A 21,572-nucleotide genomic window follows, 5' to 3' on the forward strand; every position below is an offset into this window, starting at 1 on the left:
CTTTTTAAAAACAAAGATAATCAATGTATATTTTAAAATATATTCAGTATAATCCCGTCAATTCACAAACAAACCATTTAGACCCAAAATAATGGCGACAGAACCGTAACTCAATCTGGTACTATTGACAAAAATAAGCCTCAAAATAATACTGAGAGAATTTGACAAAGTGTACAGTATATACACAACAATTGTTTAGTCTATTCCTTTAAACTTTAATTCTACTTATAATAATTAAGATATTGGGAGAAATCTTTACAGTCATTCCTTTAAACTCAGATTTGGGGTTTGCAAGGAGATGCTAACGCAGGTGTCACATGATCAAAATATTGAGCAGATCGCAACGCACACTCCAATCTTTTCAGCCATTTTTTTGATTTTCCTTTTTACAAAAGGCAGCGCTCTAATCCCACGCTGCACTCCAATACTCTAAAACAGCCTGCAGGTATTATTTCCATTATATTCCAGCGACGCCCCCACGATGGAGTGTTAGACACTCACACGCTAACAGCTCTGTGATGTGTGTCGCTGCTGCCCGGCACACGGCGGGCGACAGATGGCTGCCATGGCGACGGCCTCTGGAGGAGATAATGAATAGTAGCACCTATGGGAGGTCCCACCTGTAGGGCGGCGCGGTTTCCATTCGAGCGAGCGCAGTGAGCTCATGTGAAATTAATCAAATCCAACACGGAGGCGGCGGAGCAAGGGCAGGACTCACCGACCGGCGGTGTTTATAACGTGCTCTACGCTCCTGTCGCAGCCGCCGTTTCATTTCCTGCTGAAGGGTGTAAATACTCAAGAGAGCGAAGCCAGAGCCTGGAAAAAAAACATTTTATTCATCAATGTATGCTTTTTCTTTTTTTTTTTTTTACAAATGTGTCGCACACAGATTCAAACAAGCAGTTCGAGTTCTTTCAAGATAAGAATAGAAATAAAAATAAAAAACACTTCAAATAACCTGAACTCTCCATTCATACACTCCCGTGTACAGGAGGATGCTTCTTCGAAAACAGCGCTGGCGTCTCTTCTAGTGGTTTCTGTGAGCAAACGGCGTCCACTCGTGTCAAGGGTGATGGAAGTGAAGTCGCAATAAATACAGATTCATTCAATTATTAAGAGTTAAGGCGTAAACAACTCAAGATAACGACAAAACAACATGTGATAAAAGGTCAATATTCATTTTATCATTTAATAACACTAATAAAAGTAAGATTTTAACATTCTTACTTTGACTACCAAGTTATATTAATGACATTATATCAAACTAATTGAAGCCTTTAACTCCTTACTAGTATAAATCCAACAATTGATTTATTATTACTTATTTATTGTTTCATTTACAAGGCCACTGGAGCCAATGCCAGCTACTTATAACACTATGAACACTGTGTTTGTTTTTAGTCAAATTAATGTTTTTAATGCAACAAAATGAAGCAACTTATGATTAACCTGTAGATGGCGTTATATAATGAATGAAACATACACGTATAAGCCACTTCATTTACCGTATAAACAGACGGAAGGCACAACTCATCAGATTTATCGATTCATACTATGACCCGACGCAGCTGGATCACACAAACTCAACCCTCGACTCATAACCGTGTTAGTTGGTATGAGATGCTAATAAATAAGTTTGTTTTAAACGAAGAAAAAATGACTTTCAAACTATAAAATGTAATGTTTCGAATCTTCCGTTTTTAAAGGAAAAATACCCTGATGTCTGTTCAGCATCATGTTAGCTCTTAAGCTAATATAGTGCTAACATAGCTAACGCTAACCTCGAACACGAAGCAATAACACTCCTTTCAAACACACGTCAAGATAAGTTGTTTTTAAATTGTCTCTTCAAAGAGTCTTTCGTTGTAAGGTTCAATTTGTAGATAATAAATAAATGATGGGTTTTTTGGAGGTTGAAAGTGACACAAACCGACCTAAAATACACTATTCTTCATTATAACGGATCCGTTTAACGGTTCAGATTCTGGTTGGAAGCGCAAATGTATTCCCAGGTTGATACGATCTGGTCTAAGGCAGAATCAGGCACTAAAAAAAAAATTAAAGGTCGGACGACATTGAACGTTAAGCGAGGAAGTGACGCGTCGCTTTGCAGTTTCACATCGTTGTAAACATTCAGGTATATTGCACTCAAGCGGCAGACTCCACTGTGGATCATGTGACCGGTAAAGTGCATCATCACGCTTCTCAAAAAACATCTCTCGGTTTTTCCAAACCGTCCTCTTGGAGCGACTCGTCCCCGAAGAGCTTTTTTTTCAAACGACCTTCCCGTGTTCCCTCGCCTGTGAGGAGGGAAAGACAGAAGCTTCAACTTCCTGTCCGAGACACAGTTCTTCGTACATTGAAGGTGTTGGAGATGATAATGCTCGGTTGTCTCCGGAGAGGAGGTGATGCATCTATCGAGCGACTCTGCACTGACCTTGTCGCTGCTGGTGGAGTGGGTCGGGTGTGGTTCCCCGGACTCCAGGCTCAGCACGGAAAGACCTGAGTCGATCAGTTCTACTTAAAAAAAAGGGGTTTGATTAAGTATTCTGGAAGAAACAGGAAGTGATGTCATACCTGTGTTGGCGCTGTTGCACTTCGCGACTTCCACGGGAATTTCGTCCAGAGTTCCGTTGACCGTTTCCGCAGACCCCCCCTCCTCTTCGTCCACCTCGCTCGTGGCTCTCGGACTCGACTCGGAACCGGCGGAGGTCGGGCCATCCGTGATCTGGACCAGTTGTTCCAAGAAGCGGACCTTCTTCTCCGAGGAGCCTCCTGACTTGCCCTGAGTCGGCGGCTCTTCCGTCAGACCGGTGGTCTCGCCCGGAGACTCGCTGGCGGCTGTTCTAGAAACATCCGAACTTGACGCCGGATCTTTCTGGTCTTCGCTGTCGGGGTCCGTCAGCTCCTCCAGCTCCTCCAGGAACTCTTCCAGTGTGGATTCTGATATCTGGATGAGCAGATTAGACTGGATTGGAAGTCTGTTTAGGTGTTGTTTACACAGAAAAAACTAAATCTAAAAAACTATTTGATGTGTTTCCATGTAAAGCAAGAGACATAAACTGCACTTTCCCTTCCAACAAGGGTTGCCAGATCCCGCCCAAACAACATAAAACCTGCTCATCATAATAAAAACCCTAAATACCATTAAGGTTTTGACAAGGAAATCATACTTTTAGACCCATTTAATAAGAGTAAAATATATTAAATTTATTTTAATAATAGATGAAAATCTCATTAATATCTTTGAATATTCAATTACTACTTTAATATCATCATTTTAACTTTAAATACCTGATTTTTATGTCCAGTTATTTCATAATAACAAGTAATAATGAGATGTAAAGAAATATATAATCAATTAAAGCCCGGAAAATCTGAAAACGGGGTTCTCAAACCAGCCCATCTGAGACTAATGACATCATATTCTGCAACCCTCTATTTATTGTATAGATTATTTTATATTATTTTAATCTTCTGTGCAGGCTGAGCGAGGGACGGTGGTTATCATATAAAATCACAGTGAAACAACTTGAGATAACCTGTTAGCCTGTGGCCCAGTTACCAAAATAATTAAACTCTAGTGGCCCAGCTTTAAAAAAAAGGGTCAAGTGGCCAAAATGTGCCAACCTGGCAACACAGCTTAATTGCCATCTAGTATAAAATAGATGTAAATCCCTTTTTTTTTTAAAACAAAAAAGCAGCAGAATTTTTTCTTTTTCTAAAAACCCATCTAACGTAACAGCCTCTCACCTGTGTGTGACCTTCTTCATCCTCCTGCCACCTGAGGAAGATGAAAGAAGTGAAATATAAAATCCACTTAACTTCTTCTGGCGAACCGTCACTGACCTCCTCGCCCGTCCGGTCAAACGATCTTTGCCTTTGGCTTTGCTGCCCGTCGCCTCGACGTTCTTCGCTCCTCTGCCTCGGCCTCGCTTCTCCTGGCCTGGAGGAGATGGAGAAGAAGAACCGGATGTTTGCTCTCCTGTAACAGATGTTCTAATCATATTCCTCCGTATGATTGTTGATACCAATAATGTTTGCTTCGTATCTGACCTTAAACACTGATATATTTAGACGTCATGAACATTCATCTTCTTTGATTTTTAGCAAATCCACTTCTGATTTAATCTATGTTATGCTTATCTTAAAATAATACTATAATACTGACCATTTTTTTTATTTTACTGATGGCTAGCTAACAATTTTATTACTAATTAAGCCCTATATTTGACTTGTTAAAGATCTAGGTGATCTTTGTTTCTTTTGATTTATTTTTTTCATTCTTTTATTATTCCTTTTATTGTTAATGTTTTGGAAAGAAAATAACTTATATCACACTTTTTAAATGGAATTTATAATAAATTAAATATGACACCACTTGTTTTTTGACCTAATGCGTTGTGATGTACTTAATTTTTTTAATTATATAACTAATATACTTTTTAATATTTCTTTTTAGAATCTTTAATACAATAATTTTAAAATCAAATAACATACAATCAGATTAACACTAAAGCTTATTTAAGAATGTCCTTTTATTTATCAATTCCGTTTTTTGTTCTTTCTTATTTTTTGCTTGACGGCCCCTTATAACACTCCCACTACATTATAAGGTAAGGTAAGGTAGAACTTTATTGATCCCTCGTAAGGTCTCCTTCGGGAAATCGTTTTTTTCCATTAGCCACAGCAAATACAGCAATTTTTCATAAAAAAATAAATCAAAATAAAATAAGAACAAGAACATAGAGAAAGAACAAGATGATACAATCTAAGTCTAAAGATAAAGATAAAGAACATAGATCAAAGAAAAATAAAAAATTCAAAGATTAACATAGAACAGAACATCATGATACTTTTACTCCACTCCTGCCCCCGAACTCAGATTATGTGGCCCCTTAAGAAATGTAATTGCCCAGCCCTGGCTCAGAGGATCAGATTGGGCTTCTTAAAAAATCCTCTCGTTATTTCATATCCAAAAAACCACATTTCATTCATAATTTTAAGAACTTTACAGCCATAAAACACATAAAAGACGACATCATGGCCATAAAATTGTCAAATTAAACACAAAAATACTGCACCTTTTGTTTCAGTGTTCGACTTGTTCTGTCCTTTCTTGGAACTTCTACCTGTGAACGCAGACGAATCATCAACAACCATGAACGTGGTAAACACTTGAGTCCCAGCGTAGCCACCTCTGCCCGCCGACCCCCAGTCTCTGGACTTCTCCGGGAACCTGCGAGAACAAAGTGTGTTTATGAGCGAGTGTAAACGAACATCATGGTCTGTTTATACGAGCCGAGTGCTCATTCACACGTCAGGAGCTGCTGGCGTTTAAACCTTTTTTCTTTTCTTTTTTTTTTTTTTAAAAACCTTTCACTCCCTCGAAACTCAATCAAAAATTTCCTCCACTATTCCCGCTGCCTCTCCAAATAAGGCAAGGCATTCCTGTCGCTTATCCCCGGTTAAAAATAGCCGCTCCTCCCTTTTGTCTCTTTACGTTTTGATGCTTCCTTAAACCCAGCGAGCACGTCCGCTGAAAGAGCTCAGATGAATGAGTTTTTTCCTCCTCACTTTGGGTTATGTAAGCCGAAAACATGTGAGCAACAGATCCTTAACAAAGATGAGATTCATCCAGGGACAGATAAAAAGGATCAGAGCCTGTTGTTGTTGTTGTTGTGGACTCACATGTTGTCGGTCTTGTCCACGTCCCAGGCTCGCCTCCACTGGCCCTTGGAGTTCTTGTGCCGGGCGACTCTTTCTCGGTCGATCTGCTCCCGTTCCCTCTTCCACCTCAGGTACTCCTCCTGCTCCTCCTTGGACGTGGGGACGTTCAGGTCGGTGAAGGCCCCGGGGGTCTCCGACTCCTGCGACCACACATTAGCATTTTTACAAACAAGGAAGGTTTCTTATCGCTAGTCATTAGAAAGTCTGGCCTGGGGGCCATTTGTGGCCCGCATATTAAATAACTTACAGCCTCTGCTTATGTAAAGAAACATGTTATGTATGGAAGTATATCAGTGCTATTAGAATATTGAATCGTTGTAACTTTAAATTAGTTTTTTGAATAAGTCAAGTTTATTTTTATTTTAATATTTCAATTATAGTTTATTGCCTTTAAATAACTGAATTGAATAAATAAAAAAAATGGTCTCCACCACTGCATGTGTATTTATGGAAGCCATGGAGGTCGTTCACCCTGACCCAGAGTCAACACAAGGGATACCACAAACACATTTGTTTTGGGGCCTCCGGGTAACCTTGACCCAGAGACACATAAGGGATACCTCAAACACATTTGTTTTCGGGCCTTTCGGGTAACCTTGACCCAGAGACAACACAAGGGATACCTCAAACACATTTGTTATGAGATCTCCGGGTAACCTTGACCCTGAGATTTTTTTTTATGTGGTGCTTGATATTTTAATTCCAATGATTCAAAAATAAGTTTTTTAGATTTAATATTCTTTTATTAGTGGCCTACTAAATTCAATTTTAAAAAATTGAAGTGTTTTAAATATAACATAAATTCTAGTAGAATAGAGACACCACAAAGACACGGACTAGCTGCACCAGAAATTACTTAAAAAAAATAAAAATAAAACATAAAAAACAATCCCCGAAATATACGGAACTGCAGCGATGAGTTCACAGAGAGGGGGTGAGACAAGGAGAGTCAAAGAAAGAGATGGAACAAGTTCATTATCTTGTTCATTAGTTGCGCTGGTTTTCATGTCTTTTTCACATTTAACTTGTTAATATATAGAAAAAAATCAAGTTGAATAACTCCAGATATTAAAAAATGTAACTATCTACATACAATAACTTACTCGGGGCACATTTATTTTACAATTCCACAGCCATAAAAAAATCGAAATAACATGAATGCAATTGTGATTCAACAATATGATGCACGACTAAAGCTCCTACAGGCAGCAGGAGTGTTACTCAATCACACAATGGGTCCAAATATTTTGGCCATCTAGGTCCTGGGCGCAACATATGTATATTTACCAAACTGTCTACGACAGAAAGTTTGTATGTTATAATATCGTCATTCTTGAAGGTTTGATTCAGCATAATTATCTCCGTGTTTGTCTTCCTTTACCAAACACTTCCATTAGATTCATTTCCTTTGACGTCAGCTTTCCTCTTATTAGGAGTCTCAGTATAATAGGTTCCTTATCTTATCTTAATCACTGGCATATTTGTGGGTCACTATATAAACGTGAACATTAACCCCATTTGATTTAGTGCGAACCTTCCGGTGGGCCACATAAAATCACTGGGCCGGCCAGATTTGGCCCCCAAGCCTTGAGTTTTAAGGGACAACACCTGCTTAAGACCCACTTTATTAGCTTGTTGCTAACAACCTGTTTTTCATGTGGGCAGAAGTAGCCAAAAAAAGATGCCAGTGCTTGTTCCAACATAGGAAATACTAGATAGAAAGTCCAGTGTTGGTTGGAATACCAAGTAGTAGTAGCTGACTACTGCGGCAAATTGTGGCCCAGGGGCCACTCACAGTATTTTTATTTTACTAGTTTGAGTATGAATATAATTTTTTATCTAGTACTTTAGTTGTTTTTTCCTTTTAATTCGTCTTGTTTGTCTTTGATCGTGATTATTTCTTATACCTCAAAATATTTACATGAATATAGACAAATATTTTGGAAGAAAAGTCATATTAAAAAAAGAAAATTCAAAAAGATACATGTTTAGCTTAACTTAGAAAAGTACTTTCATATTTCACTTTCCCCTCATTTTTCCGTTGTTATATTGTGTTGTTTTTCCATCACGATAGTATACGTGGCCAATAATCCTGGTCTAAAATGATGGACTTTTAACCAAGTATTAAAAAACAACATGAAAATGAACAGTGAAGTTGAACCTAAGACACTTCCTAGCTTTAGCTCAAACTTTCCTCAATAACCCGAGGCTTTCAAATAGCCCTGAATAAACAGTTTAATCCTGCAAAGAGACATCAGACGTTACATGATCATATAAATTGAGTGGTCAGAGTCAAACAAGAGCAAACAGCCATTTCCTGTCTATCGCCTCCACTTACATAAGAGCCATCAGTTTTCCTAATGTAGCGCCTTAATGGTTTTCTCTCAAACTCCTTTGATTACAAAAAGCTTCTTGTGTGTCGAGCGTCGCACCACAGACCTTCCAGAGAAATACTTCGGCCATCACTTTACTGGTCACAAAAACATGCGGCCTACAGTAAATGGTCAGTCCCACTCTACGGCTTTATTGATCACGGCGATGAGAGCGAAAAAAGAAGCGTTTGTTAATACAGATCTGATGCTTTTTAACGCATCAAAAAGCCCTGCGGTCATCCAGGACTACAAACGCCGGCGTAGAAGAAACCTTAGAGTGCTTCTGCCAGATTGTTTTCCTTCCTGACTGCCGAGAAAAGATTTTAAAAAAGTGTGGAAAATGAATGTTTAAAGACCAGGTTCTGATGTTTCCCCCCCCCTGACGTGACGACCAATCTCGACTCGAGTAAACACTCAAGACATCCTTCTGTTTTCCATCTCCTACCCTCTTCCACCTGACCCCGGAGGACAGGAGCCGCCACAGGGGACGCTTTCCATCGTTCGTGTCGCAACACGTAGTGTCTCCTGCTGCCTGCTGCTAATTGGCCCTTTTCAATTTCTCGCCTCCCAGGGGGGCCCCATGGACGACAGGACGAGCGACGTGCTAATCTTCACCCTGGAGTTTGAGAATTTAACCATCTGTTACATCTTCTGAGATTCTTATGCACCACAGGAACAAAAAAAAACTTAATTACACTTAACGTTTATATCTTCAGATAGTATAAAGCGTGGGGGCCACATGGAGCACTTTGAATGTATTTATGCGGCCCTCTTGTAAAATAATTAAAAAAATAATAATAATATTGATATCTTCTTAAACTCTTTAATGATGTATTATGAAGTACTTCCTGTCCCTCCAAATAAATAAAAGAAATATGTGTGTGTGTATTAATAACTTTGTTCAAGAAACATCTTAAGACTATTTTATTTGTGCTTTTTCTTAATTATATCGGGGCTGCTGTCGTGACCTTTTAAAGTTTTTTACATTTTTAATGTATTTTAACTATGTATTGTTCTGTTTACGACCCTGGTCTGTGAAAGGAGCTTTATAAGTTATAAGATATAAGTTATTTACTCATCGGTTTTTCTAATCTCATTAAATTCATTTCCTTTCTTCTTTATTCTATTTGTATATCAAATAATTATAAAAACTTAAATACTGTAAATTAAAAACTGTAGTTTCGTGGTTCACGGTGTCAACATACAGTACATTGGGATGAACTTGTTCTGCTCCATATTAAATTACTATTAAATGTATTTTTTAAGATTTTAAGAACCATTTAAAATCCCTTAAAATGGCTGCAGACACACAAGAACATATCTTCTCAGAATCTTTGAATTTGATTTGATTTGGGGCTTTTTTTCCTGAGATGTTCGTGGACAAACGTGTACGTTCAGAAGAGAGACAATGACCCAGAATAAGTTTCGAGTTTCTCTCGCTCAGAAGCCTTTCACGGCACATTTGTTAAGCAAAGCAGTTTACAAAAGCCGGGAGCCTGACCTTCACACATTACGCAACACATCAAAAAAAAAACGCTTTTCTCCAACACTCGCTGCAACAAGAAGCAGACGAGGAGAGGAACAGCTGAGAGGCATGAGCAGCATCACTTTGAAGCCCCTCCTTCTAATGTTTCCAGTCATGGCACATCTCGTCTCTGGGACCCAGAAAAATAACACCCAGTCGCGAGGGCCCTTGGGACTGGAACCGCGATGGGTTTTTTTTGCACAATAACATGTCGGCTATAGATGGGATTTTTTTTTAGCTCCTGAAAGATGCTGTCACACAAAAAGCGAGATGAATTGACAGCAGACGGTGGTGTTCGTGCTCCAGTTTAAAGCAACCTGCAGTTCTGAAACACCATGGAGATGATGATGATGTCACAAGCTGAATTAAAACAGATTTTAAGGACATTTTCAGACATTATTTGCTGAAATTAAACCTTTTCTTTGACAATACAAACAGGCCTGTCCATCTTTTTTCAAAGAGGGCCACATTTGATGATGTTAACACCAAAAAAAAGTGTGTACATCTTTATCAAGTACACAAAAGGAATAGGTAAAATCGTTTTCACTATTAAGGAATTGACAATTTGCCTCACCCTTCAACTGTATTAATGCTAAAGTAGGATCATGTAGAATAAGCCTCAGATATATAACTAACAATTTAATTTTGTATTTATTTGTGTTATTCATTTCAACATATGACAACACCATAACACGTATTGTTTTGTTTCAGCCCTTTTTACCTATATTTCCCTTCTTTTTTATTTTTCTTTCTTCCAAAAAATGTTAAAGTAACTTTTATAATTTAAAGAAAGTGTAGCGTATTTATCTTTGTTATAATGTCATGTCATAATGACATGTATATATATTTTATAATTATTCTTAAGGTGTTATTTTCCTCTTTATAATGGCTTGACGGTCCCTTATAAAAGTCAAAGTGGCCCCTGAGGACATTTAATTCCCTGTCCCTGCACTTGACCATTCATTTTTGCTTCTGCCTACTTTCCAATGATGCAGTCCCAGCTACTTGGGGCAAGAGGCAACCGTCCAAAAGAAATAATCCCTATCATTCGTGACTTTCTCTGCAACACTGCGACTCAATGTGTTGTTATTCACACGCTCTTCTGTCTGTTTTTTACCTGGAAGTGATCAGGATTTCTGTGAAGCTCCTCGTTGTGCTCGCCCTGTTGGATCAGAGAAGAGAAAGACGTCAGAGAACAAAACACAACAATCCTCAACTAGTCCAACACTGCGCCCTAGTGGACAACAGCGGTATTGGATAAATCTCTGCAATGAGGTCATCAAATATTGAAATAAAAGACAAGTCAACAGGATTGTTGGGGTCTTCTGAAGGAATCCTTTGGCACATTTTCATCATTGTTATACATGTTTTGGTGTGTTTTAAAGTCTTGTTTAAATAACAAGCGTGTTGAATCCTTTTAATCGGTGATCGTTTAATAATGCCTTTCACATTTTAGTAAACACAAAATGTTTTTTTTGGTTTCTTTTAATATATTTTTCCTTTTACTTTTTTTTTTCTCCCCATATATTCATGTTTTGCCGACACTATGTTATGGCTTATGTAACATTTATATACAATCAAATATATTTAGTTAAAATAAAACATTTAGCTGATTTTTCATTGTCATAACTTTTCTTACTCACAGCATTTTCTTCTGATTTTTTCCCTGCTTAACTAAAAGTTATTTTTACTTCGATCATTTTTTCTTCTTTATCACAAATTTATTCTGGCTTGATCACAACCCTGACATCATAGTCGTCCTCATCCGTCTCACACGCACATCATCTCCCTTCATACATGTCCATTTTTGTGTGGTAAAAAACACAACATATTTCAATTAGTAAAATACAAAGAAATACTGTCAAAATAATGTTTTTAATTTCTGTGTGTTTTCTAAAGACACACCTGGTCATGACATCTTTTGTCTTCAGACCTTTAACATCCAATTAAGCTGAGGTTTAATGACTATAATGACGGAGAGAAAACATGCTTGACAGGCAGGTTGAGAACCCCAGAAGCATTTTGACTCCTCTTTTGTGTGGCCTGTCTCACTCTTTACTCCTGTCTCGCTCTCCCCTCTTCTTCTGGCTCTCAGCCAGGTCTGTCCTTTTTGGCAGCATAATGAGTCTTTTCAGCCGGAGCAGCCGGTTGAATGTTAATTCCATCAAATGGGTCTTTTCAGGGATGGTGGGAATAGTCAAACAATCCTTCTGGAGGAGAGCGGGACCACTTGAGGGTTCAGGGTTAGGAGAACCGGAGGGACCCCGGGGACAAGACGGCGAGACTCCTCCGTCCCTCCGTCCATCTCGCTCAAACAGAAGGTGTTTCACTTCTGCTGTCATCGTCTTTCCAATGACGACGTTCATCAAAAGCCTCATCTAAGCATCTACAAACATTTATGGACAATTTAAAATCCTATTGTTTTAATATTGTTTTAAACTACACATCAATGGAAGTTTTCACGCACGATTTAAACCAACAACTGTCATGTGATAAATATATGCAACAAGTATCACGTTTTTTACTATCAACCTCTGTTTTTTGGACTCTGGGAGGGAACTGGAGTACCTGGAGTAAACCCACGCCGGCACAAGGAGAACACAGAAGAATCCAGACAGAAAGGCCACAACAAATCGGGAAGCGTACCAGCAACCTTCTTGCTATCAGGGACTTCAAACCGTGTACATCTTTGTTATTAACCCTTTTTTTGAAAGAAAAATAGAATACCATTTTGGAAACGATTTTGCGGCCAAATTGCAATACCTTCGCGGCGGCCAACAGGTTGGAAATCGTTTTGTAATGTAACCATTTTGTCTAAAATATTTTTTCCTCTATATATATCTTTCAATGGAATACATTTTATCATATAATAGAAAATAAAACAATTTTGTCTACTGACGAAAAAAATATTAATATAAACGTCTTACGTGTTATCATTTTTATCTTGACCTTTAAAGTATATACTTTATTGAATATTGTTTTGATTGTTTAAGCGCTTTGTGACCCTGGTCTGGAAAAGCGCTATATAAATAAAAGTTACTTACTTACTTACTATTTATATGTTATCTATTCTTTGTGTATCTTTATTTTACCTGATGAACTGATGAATTAAAGCTACGTACTTATAATATTATATAACATAAATCTGTTTAAATAAACAAAAAAACAGCCTGATCAACCAATAAAACGTGTTTCATGATAAACGATGAGAAAAAAAGAGGTTTGTAAATATCTCTCCATCAAGACTAGTCACGGATGATGTCGAGCAGGTTCGTGCGACTAACAGATGCTTGTTCTACTCTAGATAAATAAGAGGGCAGCGATAAATAAGAGCAACAGAACAGCATGTTCACCACTGCAAGTGTGTGCGGGGCCAGAGATCAGCCGTCTGGTTGTGTAGTGAAAGTGTGTGTCGGGGACGGAGCAGCTGCTGGGCGGACCTTGTTGTGCGATGAGGAGGCTGGAGGTCAGTCTGTGTGGCAGCTTCAGCTTCAACTGGTTTTTTATTCTAGATCATCTTGCTCAGCATTTAGAAACACTTTAATATTTCATATTTACTATATCATATAGTCGTGTGTTATACCTGTAACATCTAATATTGATTATATATTTTAAATTAACATCCAAAATAAGTTGAACATTGGCTTTCGGGTCAACTTGACCCTGAGATAACACAAGGGTTAAAGAGTACAAATGTCTCTGATGCTGCTTTAATTCATTTTATACATTTTTTTTAAGTTTATATAATATCGTCAGAGGATATTTAAGCTATTTTAAATCATATTGGACACATTAGTTCTGTAATACAATCCTATTGTTTAATCCAATCATATATTGTCATTAAATTGAGATATTTTGGTTTTCATATTTTAACTTTTAAAGCGTTTTATAGTATTTAAATGTTTTAAATTATATTTGTTTGCCATATGATCAACTTTAAATTACATTTTTTTTAAATATTAAAGCGAAGAAAAGACAAAGAAATTGGGCATTTTAGGGATTTTCAAATAAATATAATGCTCAATTACACTTCATTACTAAGTTTCTTATAAATATTTCAAACTTTATTTCATTACATTAGTGTTCGTTGAGCTGGATTTCAGTTAAACTCCGATAAGATGAGGTCCATTATCATCCCTCCATCCTTAATCTCCCTCCCGTCAGCACCGGTCCTCCTCCCGTCTGCGGCTCTTTTGTGTGGCAGCGCTGCAGGGGTGTGGCCGGCCAACATGTCTGACATCTATGTAAAACAGCTCCGGTCCACCGGGGGGACTCAGCGGGGAGCGAGAGCCGAGCTCGTTTGGTGATCGCTGGAGTGTTGCGTATGATTCCAAACCTGCTCTGCCGTGTCCTTCCTCGACATGTGATGCTTCGCTCGGCCGTGTGTCTCGCCGCGTCTCGTCTGAACCTCATTAGCACTCCTGACATCTGTGGCGTCCAGCCTCAGGTCCGGCACCTCACTCACCACCCTCTTACCCTGGGGAGACATTTGTGGGACATCTGTGAATCCCATCAAAACTAGCAAACAAAGCTAATTATTAATGAATCTCAGATTTAACAATAATAAATTTGAATTTCCAGAAGAAAATGCATTCAACCATTCAAACTTTTATCAACTCGACTCGTTCCCGAAATGCAGGCTATGTTCTAGCTTTCTTTTATCTCTTCAACTCTTTCTTCTATTCCTCTTTTTCTACCCTTTTTTCCCTCATTCACTTGAATGAGAAAACTCTTCAAGTCATGTTTCAACTCCTTCCACTTTGACCTTCAGGTACATTCATCTACTCACACCTAGAAACTTTCTACTACTTCTTCTACTTAGTAAAAGTGGTAGTAGAATGAGTAGTAAAATTAGAAGTAGTAGTATAATTAGTAGTATGAGTATTAGAAGTAAAAGCAGTGGCATAATTAGTTGTAGAATTAGTAGTATAAGTATAATTAGTCAAATTTATTTGTAAAGCGCCTTTCTAGACCAGGGCCACAAAACGCTTTAACAATCACAAACAATACACAGTTCAAATATATACTATAAAAGATAAAGACAAATAAGACAAACACAGGAGTCCCAATAGAATTAGTAGTATAAGTATAATTAGTAAAAACCTTGGTAGAAGTAGTAGTAAAATTAGAACTAGAAGTAGTAGTAGAATTAGTAGTAAAAGTTGAAGTAGTAGTAGAATAAGTAGTAGAATTAGTAGTAAAATTAGAAGTAGAAGTAGAATTAGATGTATAATCATAAGTAGTAGTAGAATTAGTAGTAAAAGTACAAGTATTAGTAGAATTAGTAGTATAAGTATAAGTAGTAGTACAAGTAGAAGTATTAGTAGAATTATAAGTATAAGTAGTAGTACAAGTAGAAGTATAAGTAGAATTAGTAGTATAATTATAATTAGTAAAAGCAGGATTAGAATTAGTAGTAAAAGTATAATTATAAGTAGTAGAAGCAGTAGTAGAATTAGTAAAACTAATATTAGTATAATTAGTATTATGAGTATAATTAGTAAAAGCAGTATTAGACTTAGTAATAAAAGTATAAATATCAGTAGAATTAGAAGTATAAGTATAATTAGTGAAAGCAGTAGAAGAATTAGGTGTAAATTGAGTAGCATAATTAATAGTAAAAGTAGAAGTAGTAGTAAAATTAGTAGTAGAAGTAAAAGTAGTAGTAGAAGTAATAGTATTAGTATTAGTAAGTAGACAAAAGGGGTTTTAAAGTTGAATGAAGTTTGAATGTGTGAGTAGATGAATGTACCTGAAGGTCAAAGTGGAAGGAGTTGAAACATGAGTTGAAGATTTTTCTCATTCAAGTGAATGAGGGGAAAAAAGGGTAGAAAAAGAGGAATAGAAGAAAGAGTTGAAGAGATAGAAAAAAAGCTAGAACATAGCCTTCATTTTGGAAAATAGCCTAATTGATAAAAGCTTAAATGGTTAAAATCGGATAAAATTTGTAGGAGTAGATGCAAGAGAGAAACATTCAAACTATTAAAGGTCTTCATTTGTTCGTTGATGGACTCATGGTCATGAATAAAACGCGATTTGTCATCTGAGACTCAGAGTAGAGCTGAGGATGAGAACGGACGTGATTGTTGTCGCTCACCTTTTTCCCGACCATGGTGACCACCAGCTGCTTCTTCTGCCCCCGGCCGACACCTGGTGGAACTCCTTCTGTGCCCTCGGACTTCCCCGCTGGTGACCCACTGACAGGCTTCGTCACCACCACGCGACTGTCCTGCCCCGACACACCAGGACCATCAAAAGTATTACATAGTTCATCAAGTGCGCTCGGAGTGTGTTCCAAATGAAGGCCACGAAGAAGTCTCTATATTTGACTGCTGGGTTCAAGTTCGTCGTGGGGTTCTAGCAACGCGACACCTCAGCGGTGGAGATGGTAATAAACCCTTGAGCCGAGCTACCGCTTCTATTTTTGTTCTTAGCTTGATGTTGGAGTTTTTTATTAACCGACTCACATTCGTGGATTTGCTGATCGTGATGGTGAGGTCATCGGCTTTGCCCTGACGGTTCTGCGGCGCCATTCCTTCTTCCTCTGCCTTTTTCTTGTCTTCTTCTACTTCCTGAGTACAGGTCAGAGGTCAGAGCAGAACACGTTCAGCACCTCCAGGCTTCCAGGTCAACAAAAACGCCGCCGCGACCGTCCTCACCTTGTACCTTCTCATGAGAGCTTCGTTCTTCCTGCGGAGAGCCTGGATCTTCTTGTCCAGCTCCAGGTCGCGCTCCTGATTTTTTTTGGGGGCCGTGTCAGTGGAGGTCTGAGGATGAACAGGCGGATCAGCGACACGTTACCATGAATCATACCTTTATTTACATAGTGTTAAATTACAGAGGAGCTGTGTCATCTGAGACTCAGTGTAGAGCTCAAGGACAACATACTGTATAATCTAGACTTTTCAAACCTCCTTCTCCGCATTACCAACACATAAACACACGTTTTTACGTTAAAACGACTTGAAAATGGTGGCGGTTAAACGTATGTTGCTGCCGAGTTCACTGAGAGGGATTGGGAGTACAAGAAAGTGGCTTTTGAGAAAATGTTTGGGGAGAGTTGTAGCATTTAATCGATTTAATTAGATTGAAATTAGGCAAAAATATGTGGCCCTTTGATTGTATTAATGTGGCTCTCATGATATCAAAGATCATCTAGAAACAAATTTTATTTTGTGTTTATTTCTATTACTAGTGAATAGTACCTCAATATAACTCTAGGGTTTTTGTTTTAGAGCATAAATGAATGGATATAAATACAATATTTGAGAAAAATACTATTAAGTGAGATTAAAACCAAAATAAATAAGCTTATTTTTGCTCGATTTTACAACTTGATTGAACTTTTTTTTATCTGACGGCCCCTCACAGCAGCAACTGCATAAAATGTGGCCCCTGGAAAAAAAAAGTGGGTTAGAAAGTGGTTCTACTTGAGTAATGAGTAAATGCTTGTTGGATGGATGGATGGATGGATGGATGGATGGATGGATGGATGGATGGATGGATGGATGGATGGATGGATGGATGGATGGATGGATGGATGGATGGATGGACGGACGGACGGACAAATATCGGACGGACGGACAAATATATAAAATACAAATGACAGAAATCTTATAAAGAACATAAATGAAAGAAAAATAACACAAGAAAAAGAAACAAAGATTAACATAGAATAGAATCATATTTTCACTTCCCTCCTGCCCCAAAACTCACAAAGAATTATACAATCTAATAGCACAAGGAATGAATGAGTACCTGAGTCTATTCGTGTTGCATCTGCTTCTCTGTTCACTGATGAGTGTTCAGAGGACGACTGTTATCATCCATGATATATTTAGATATATTTATTTCTATTTTAAACTGTCAACACACAACAGTAATGTTGAATTGCTGCAGATATTATAGTCTTTACTCTGAAAAATGGACAGAATGACTCCCTCACAGAACATTTCTAACAAATCTACAGCCATTAAATAAAATAACTTCCCACCTGAATATAAAAGTGGCCATAAAAGAGTTTTCTAAAGCAGACTAAAAGAGGATAAGCAGGGGATTCATCATCTGCTGATGAGGAGTGTCTAGAAAAATGTCCCAGTTCCTAGTGTGGTGCGACAGCGCTCTGTTCCCCCCCCACAGATGGAGCATTCATTACTCAGCTCGGTTACATGCGGAGAATGCATATGCGGAGCATCCCAAACATCTCGGCGTGGTCAGCAGGGTGAGCCTCCTCGCCCGGCCAGAGGCCTGGGAGCGAAGGACGCCATGTGCTCTCGTGGAACAGCACGAAAGTGTGTCGTCACAAGAATTTCCACCAGGTTCTGAGGACTTTTTATCCGAGACACGGAACAAGAATCGACCTCTGAAGCGGCGCTGGTTTCCCCGGCACGTGGTGAAGTGCCCGGAGCAGAGTACGATGCTGGAAATGACTGTTGTGGTCGGATCCAATTTCCCTTTCGCTTTATGGAAATTAGCTTGAAACCAACAAAAAAATGTCAGGCAACATCAGGAGGTTTTGCGGAGGAAGGAGAAAAACTGATGTGAATGTGAAGGACGTCGGAGATATGACGTAAAAAAGTTCCAAGAACCTTTTCGGGAACTAATTTAGTACATTTTCAAACAGCAAGAATATAAATACAGTAGTTCCTGATCCCTTTTTTACCTGCTGCGAGGTAGGATAGTATCCCAGGAATACATGTATGATGATGAATATGATGAAGTAAAAAGTTGCAGGTGGTTAAGCTAAGCTAAGAGACGATTGTGGATGTACATGAAAAGCAGGGGGTGTATTGACAAGAATCTGCTGATACTATTCGTATCAAGATACAAAGGAAACAATACTATATATTGTGATATATTCCGACACTATATTTGAAGCAAATCCTAAATGGTATTTTATTTCATTTGTATAATTGATACAGTGCTGTTGAATATCGATACAGTAACGTGGTAAAGAATATCGGGATACATAGTCAGGAGACTTCCTATAACATGTGGTTGAAGAACCCCCTTGTACTACAACGAAACAAAGCAGTTAGTTGTTAAATCTGAAATTTTGGATCATTACTTTGGTTTTTGAATATATTTCTAATGCAATAAACTGTAGTTACTAAGATTCTTATGCAGCGTTTTAGAATATTAAGTCAGACATCCATCCAGATAAAAGTTTGGATCATATTAGCATTGGACACGTGTCTCTCTTATCTTGACTTAAAATGTTTATTTTATTTACTAAATTCAGGATTAATCTCAGTTAGCGGTACTCTGAAAAATTAGCCACTCTGCTTTTTCCTTAGTTGTTTTACCAGTGGATGGAAGTAGTACTTTTACTTTCACTCAAGAGAGAATTCATGATACGGTTTATCCGAGCGTGGACTTTGTCTCGATTAGTTGTTAAGTTAAATTTCGATCGTCTAAAGTGAAAGTTCAACCAAAATACAGTCATGTCAACTGAGGGTCGGGATCATTTAATTTGTCGGGAGTAATCTCTTCCTTTTTTTACAGTACTAGACAAAAATGTTTGTTCATTTTAATGTAGACAAGAGCTCAGTTGTCTTCGTCTTTATCCTCGTCCAAAACGAAAAACATCAAAATACCTCCATACTGTAACGTCAGTAACTTTCCTCTTGTATTGAGGCCTTGACAATAGGAATTGTTCTGAAAAAATACATTTTATTTATTTTTTTGAATGAAGAAAAGCCCCCTAAAGCAGGAGCTGAAAGACTAAGAGCTTCCGCCAAAAACAAGCTTAAAATATACCGATTTATTTAAGTTTTTCAGAGCAAGTTCTCATGAAACTGAGCACCTTTCCCTAAGTTAAAATGGACCAAACGTTTTTGCCGATAACTCTAAAAAAAGTAAGTAAGTAAGTAATTTTTATTTATATAGCGCTTTTCCACACCAGGTTCACAAAGCGCTTAAACAATCAAAACAATACTCAATAAAGTATATATTTTAAAGGGCAAGTTAAACTGAGAACACAACAGGAGTTCCAGAAAATCAAGGAAAAGCCTGAACAAATAAAAACGTCTTAAGATGTTTCTTGAAAGAGTCAGTAGACTCCATCAAGCGCACAGAGAAAGGATTACTCTAAAAATAATCCAAACCCTAAATCCCTTTGACAGACTTTATTTTAATTTGAACACTAAACAGATACTAATGTTTCACTCGATCCAGGAAAACATTTGGACACAAGACAAATCAAACTGTAAATCAAAGGTAAAGCGACGTACCAGTACCGACACCAGGTCAACTCAAAAGGGTTTCTGCTGAGTAGACGGGAGCTAAAATAGTTCCTCTTCGAAAAGGTTCCTTAACCCTCTTCCCACAGTGTACAGCAACAATTTAAGCGGCCCCGGACCGAGACTTCCGTGGCCCCCTCTGTGGAGGACACCCCTTTAGTTTCTGTAATGTTTATTATTTCACTGACAGCAGCTGCACGTGTTCCCGTGTCGAGCGTGAGCTCCGGCGAAAGGTGACGACAGGCTGCTGGTATTTGTTTGTGTGATATTACAAGCACGGTGACTCAGTGCGAGCAGATACCATCGTGACTGCAGGACCCACAGAAAAGGCTCTTCATCAGTCAGGAGGGTTGTTGTTGAATAAGGGCTGCAGCACCTTTTTTTTTTAAAAAAAGATCCTGATTCAGAACCTGTTTGCGGAGAGAGAGGGATGAAGTCACAGCTCTCAGTCGCCCCGGGTTCCCAAACATAACAAACCATGAGCACATGCCACTAAGAATAGAGCGGATCTGGATCTAAGTAAGGCCAGGGAGAGTTGTCCGAGGGGTCAGCGTTTTTTTGGGTTTGTTATTGAGCAGGAGAGAATAAAAGGGAACGTGTCAAGCTCTGGACACGAAGCAGAGGCGAGGTCCGGAGAGAGAGAGACCTTTTCCTCTCTCTGCTTGAGTGAAAGACAACCTGCGACAGAGGGTAAAAACTACAGAAGAAGAAGAAGAAGAAGAAGGGGACTCACGGGTCGGTCCATGTCAGCGGTGGAAGGGAGGCAGGGGCCAGGAGCAGGGCGGCCGGAGCAGCGGGCAGGGCTGCTGCTGCCTGGAGTCCACGATCATGCCTCGATCACAATGAGCCAAGTCGGGCGGAAAGCCAACATATCCAGCGAATGCACAGAGCTTCCCTGTTTAACAGATTTCACAGAGACCACCCGCCCGTCCTCCCTCTCTCTCTCCCTCCGTCTCTCCCACCCTCCCACTCTCTTGCACATATGCTCTCTCTCTCTCTCTTTCTACTCTTTACCCTCCTCTGCTACTGAAGTAAAATGAAGATTATTCCCCGAGTTTTAGCTTCATGTCCGAGTCAAATCATCTTCTCTGTGTCCTCCTTAAACTCTATTTTGAAACAAACAGATTTTGACATTATGGTACAAACCAGAAAACACTCAGACAATACATTTCTGGGATAGAGTTTACAATAAATAATCAATAAAACTCAGGAATTTTGAATGGTCACACCTCCCAGCCAGAAAATACAAAATGGACTTATAGTTAGTAAGTAAGTAAGTAAGTCATTTTAATTTGTATAGCGCTTTTCCACACCAGGGTCACAAAGCGCTTAAACAAACAAAACAATATTCAATAAAGTATATACTTTAAAGGTCAAGATAAAATTGATAACACAACAGGAGTTCCAGAAAATCAAGGAAAAACCTGAACAAATAAAAACGTCTTAAGATGTTTAAGATGTTAAGACGTCTCAAAATAGTAGCAAACATTGAATTAGAATGGGGATTTCTTTGGTCAGAATAAGTATTAACTCAAATATCAATTATATTAGTTTGTTGTGCTAACTATTGGCTTTAGCATGTTAGCTTCCGGTTAGCTTCTAGCAGTTAGCCTAGGCTAAACTACCTCCAATTATCATCTTACTCAATGAAAACAACTTATTAATAAGTATAAACTATTAACAAACGCGTAAATAAACGACAAA

At 38.5% G+C, this 21,572-nt stretch overlaps 1 protein-coding gene across 2 annotated transcripts; it reads right to left on the bottom strand.

Annotated features, from left to right (window-relative positions):
* Nucleotides 1–815: 815 nt before the first annotated feature.
* Nucleotides 816–20,805, bottom strand: ccdc9b (coiled-coil domain containing 9B). Of its 2 annotated transcripts, none has more exons than XM_087780140.1 (14): nt 20,602–20,805; nt 16,287–16,394; nt 16,095–16,199; nt 15,725–15,856; nt 13,964–14,104; nt 10,745–10,789; nt 5,692–5,870; nt 5,199–5,239; nt 5,085–5,132; nt 3,850–3,946; nt 3,754–3,784; nt 2,578–2,950; nt 2,438–2,517; nt 816–2,300 (listed from the first exon to the last, which is right to left on the bottom strand). In XM_087780140.1, exons 1-14 carry the CDS (start codon nt 20,611–20,613, stop codon nt 2,274–2,276), a joined length of 1,419 nt encoding a protein of 472 aa, XP_087636266.1. In that variant the 5' UTR covers nt 20,614–20,805; the 3' UTR covers nt 816–2,273. The 2 variants fall into 2 exon arrangements, with proteins under 2 accessions (XP_087636266.1, XP_087636265.1); XM_087780139.1 differs by having other exon boundaries at nt 3,850–3,985.
* Between the last annotated feature and the right edge of the window lie 767 nt (nt 20,806–21,572).

Source organism: Callionymus lyra, chromosome 18, assembly GCF_982586985.1.
Source record: "Callionymus lyra chromosome 18, fCalLyr1.hap1.1, whole genome shotgun sequence".
Lineage (NCBI taxonomy): Eukaryota > Metazoa > Chordata > Actinopteri > Syngnathiformes > Callionymidae > Callionymus > Callionymus lyra.

Bases quoted from the DNA above. Each gene is read 5' to 3' on its own strand.
- ccdc9b (XM_087780139.1), bottom strand. The intron at 16,200-16,286 runs GTGAGGACGGTC...ACCTGTACTCAG, and splicing joins CTCTCATGAGAAGGTACAAG to GAAGTAGAAGAAGACAAGAA. The intron at 2,951-3,753 runs GTGAGAGGCTGT...CTGCTCATCCAG, and splicing joins ATGAAGAAGGTCACACACAG to ATATCAGAATCCACACTGGA.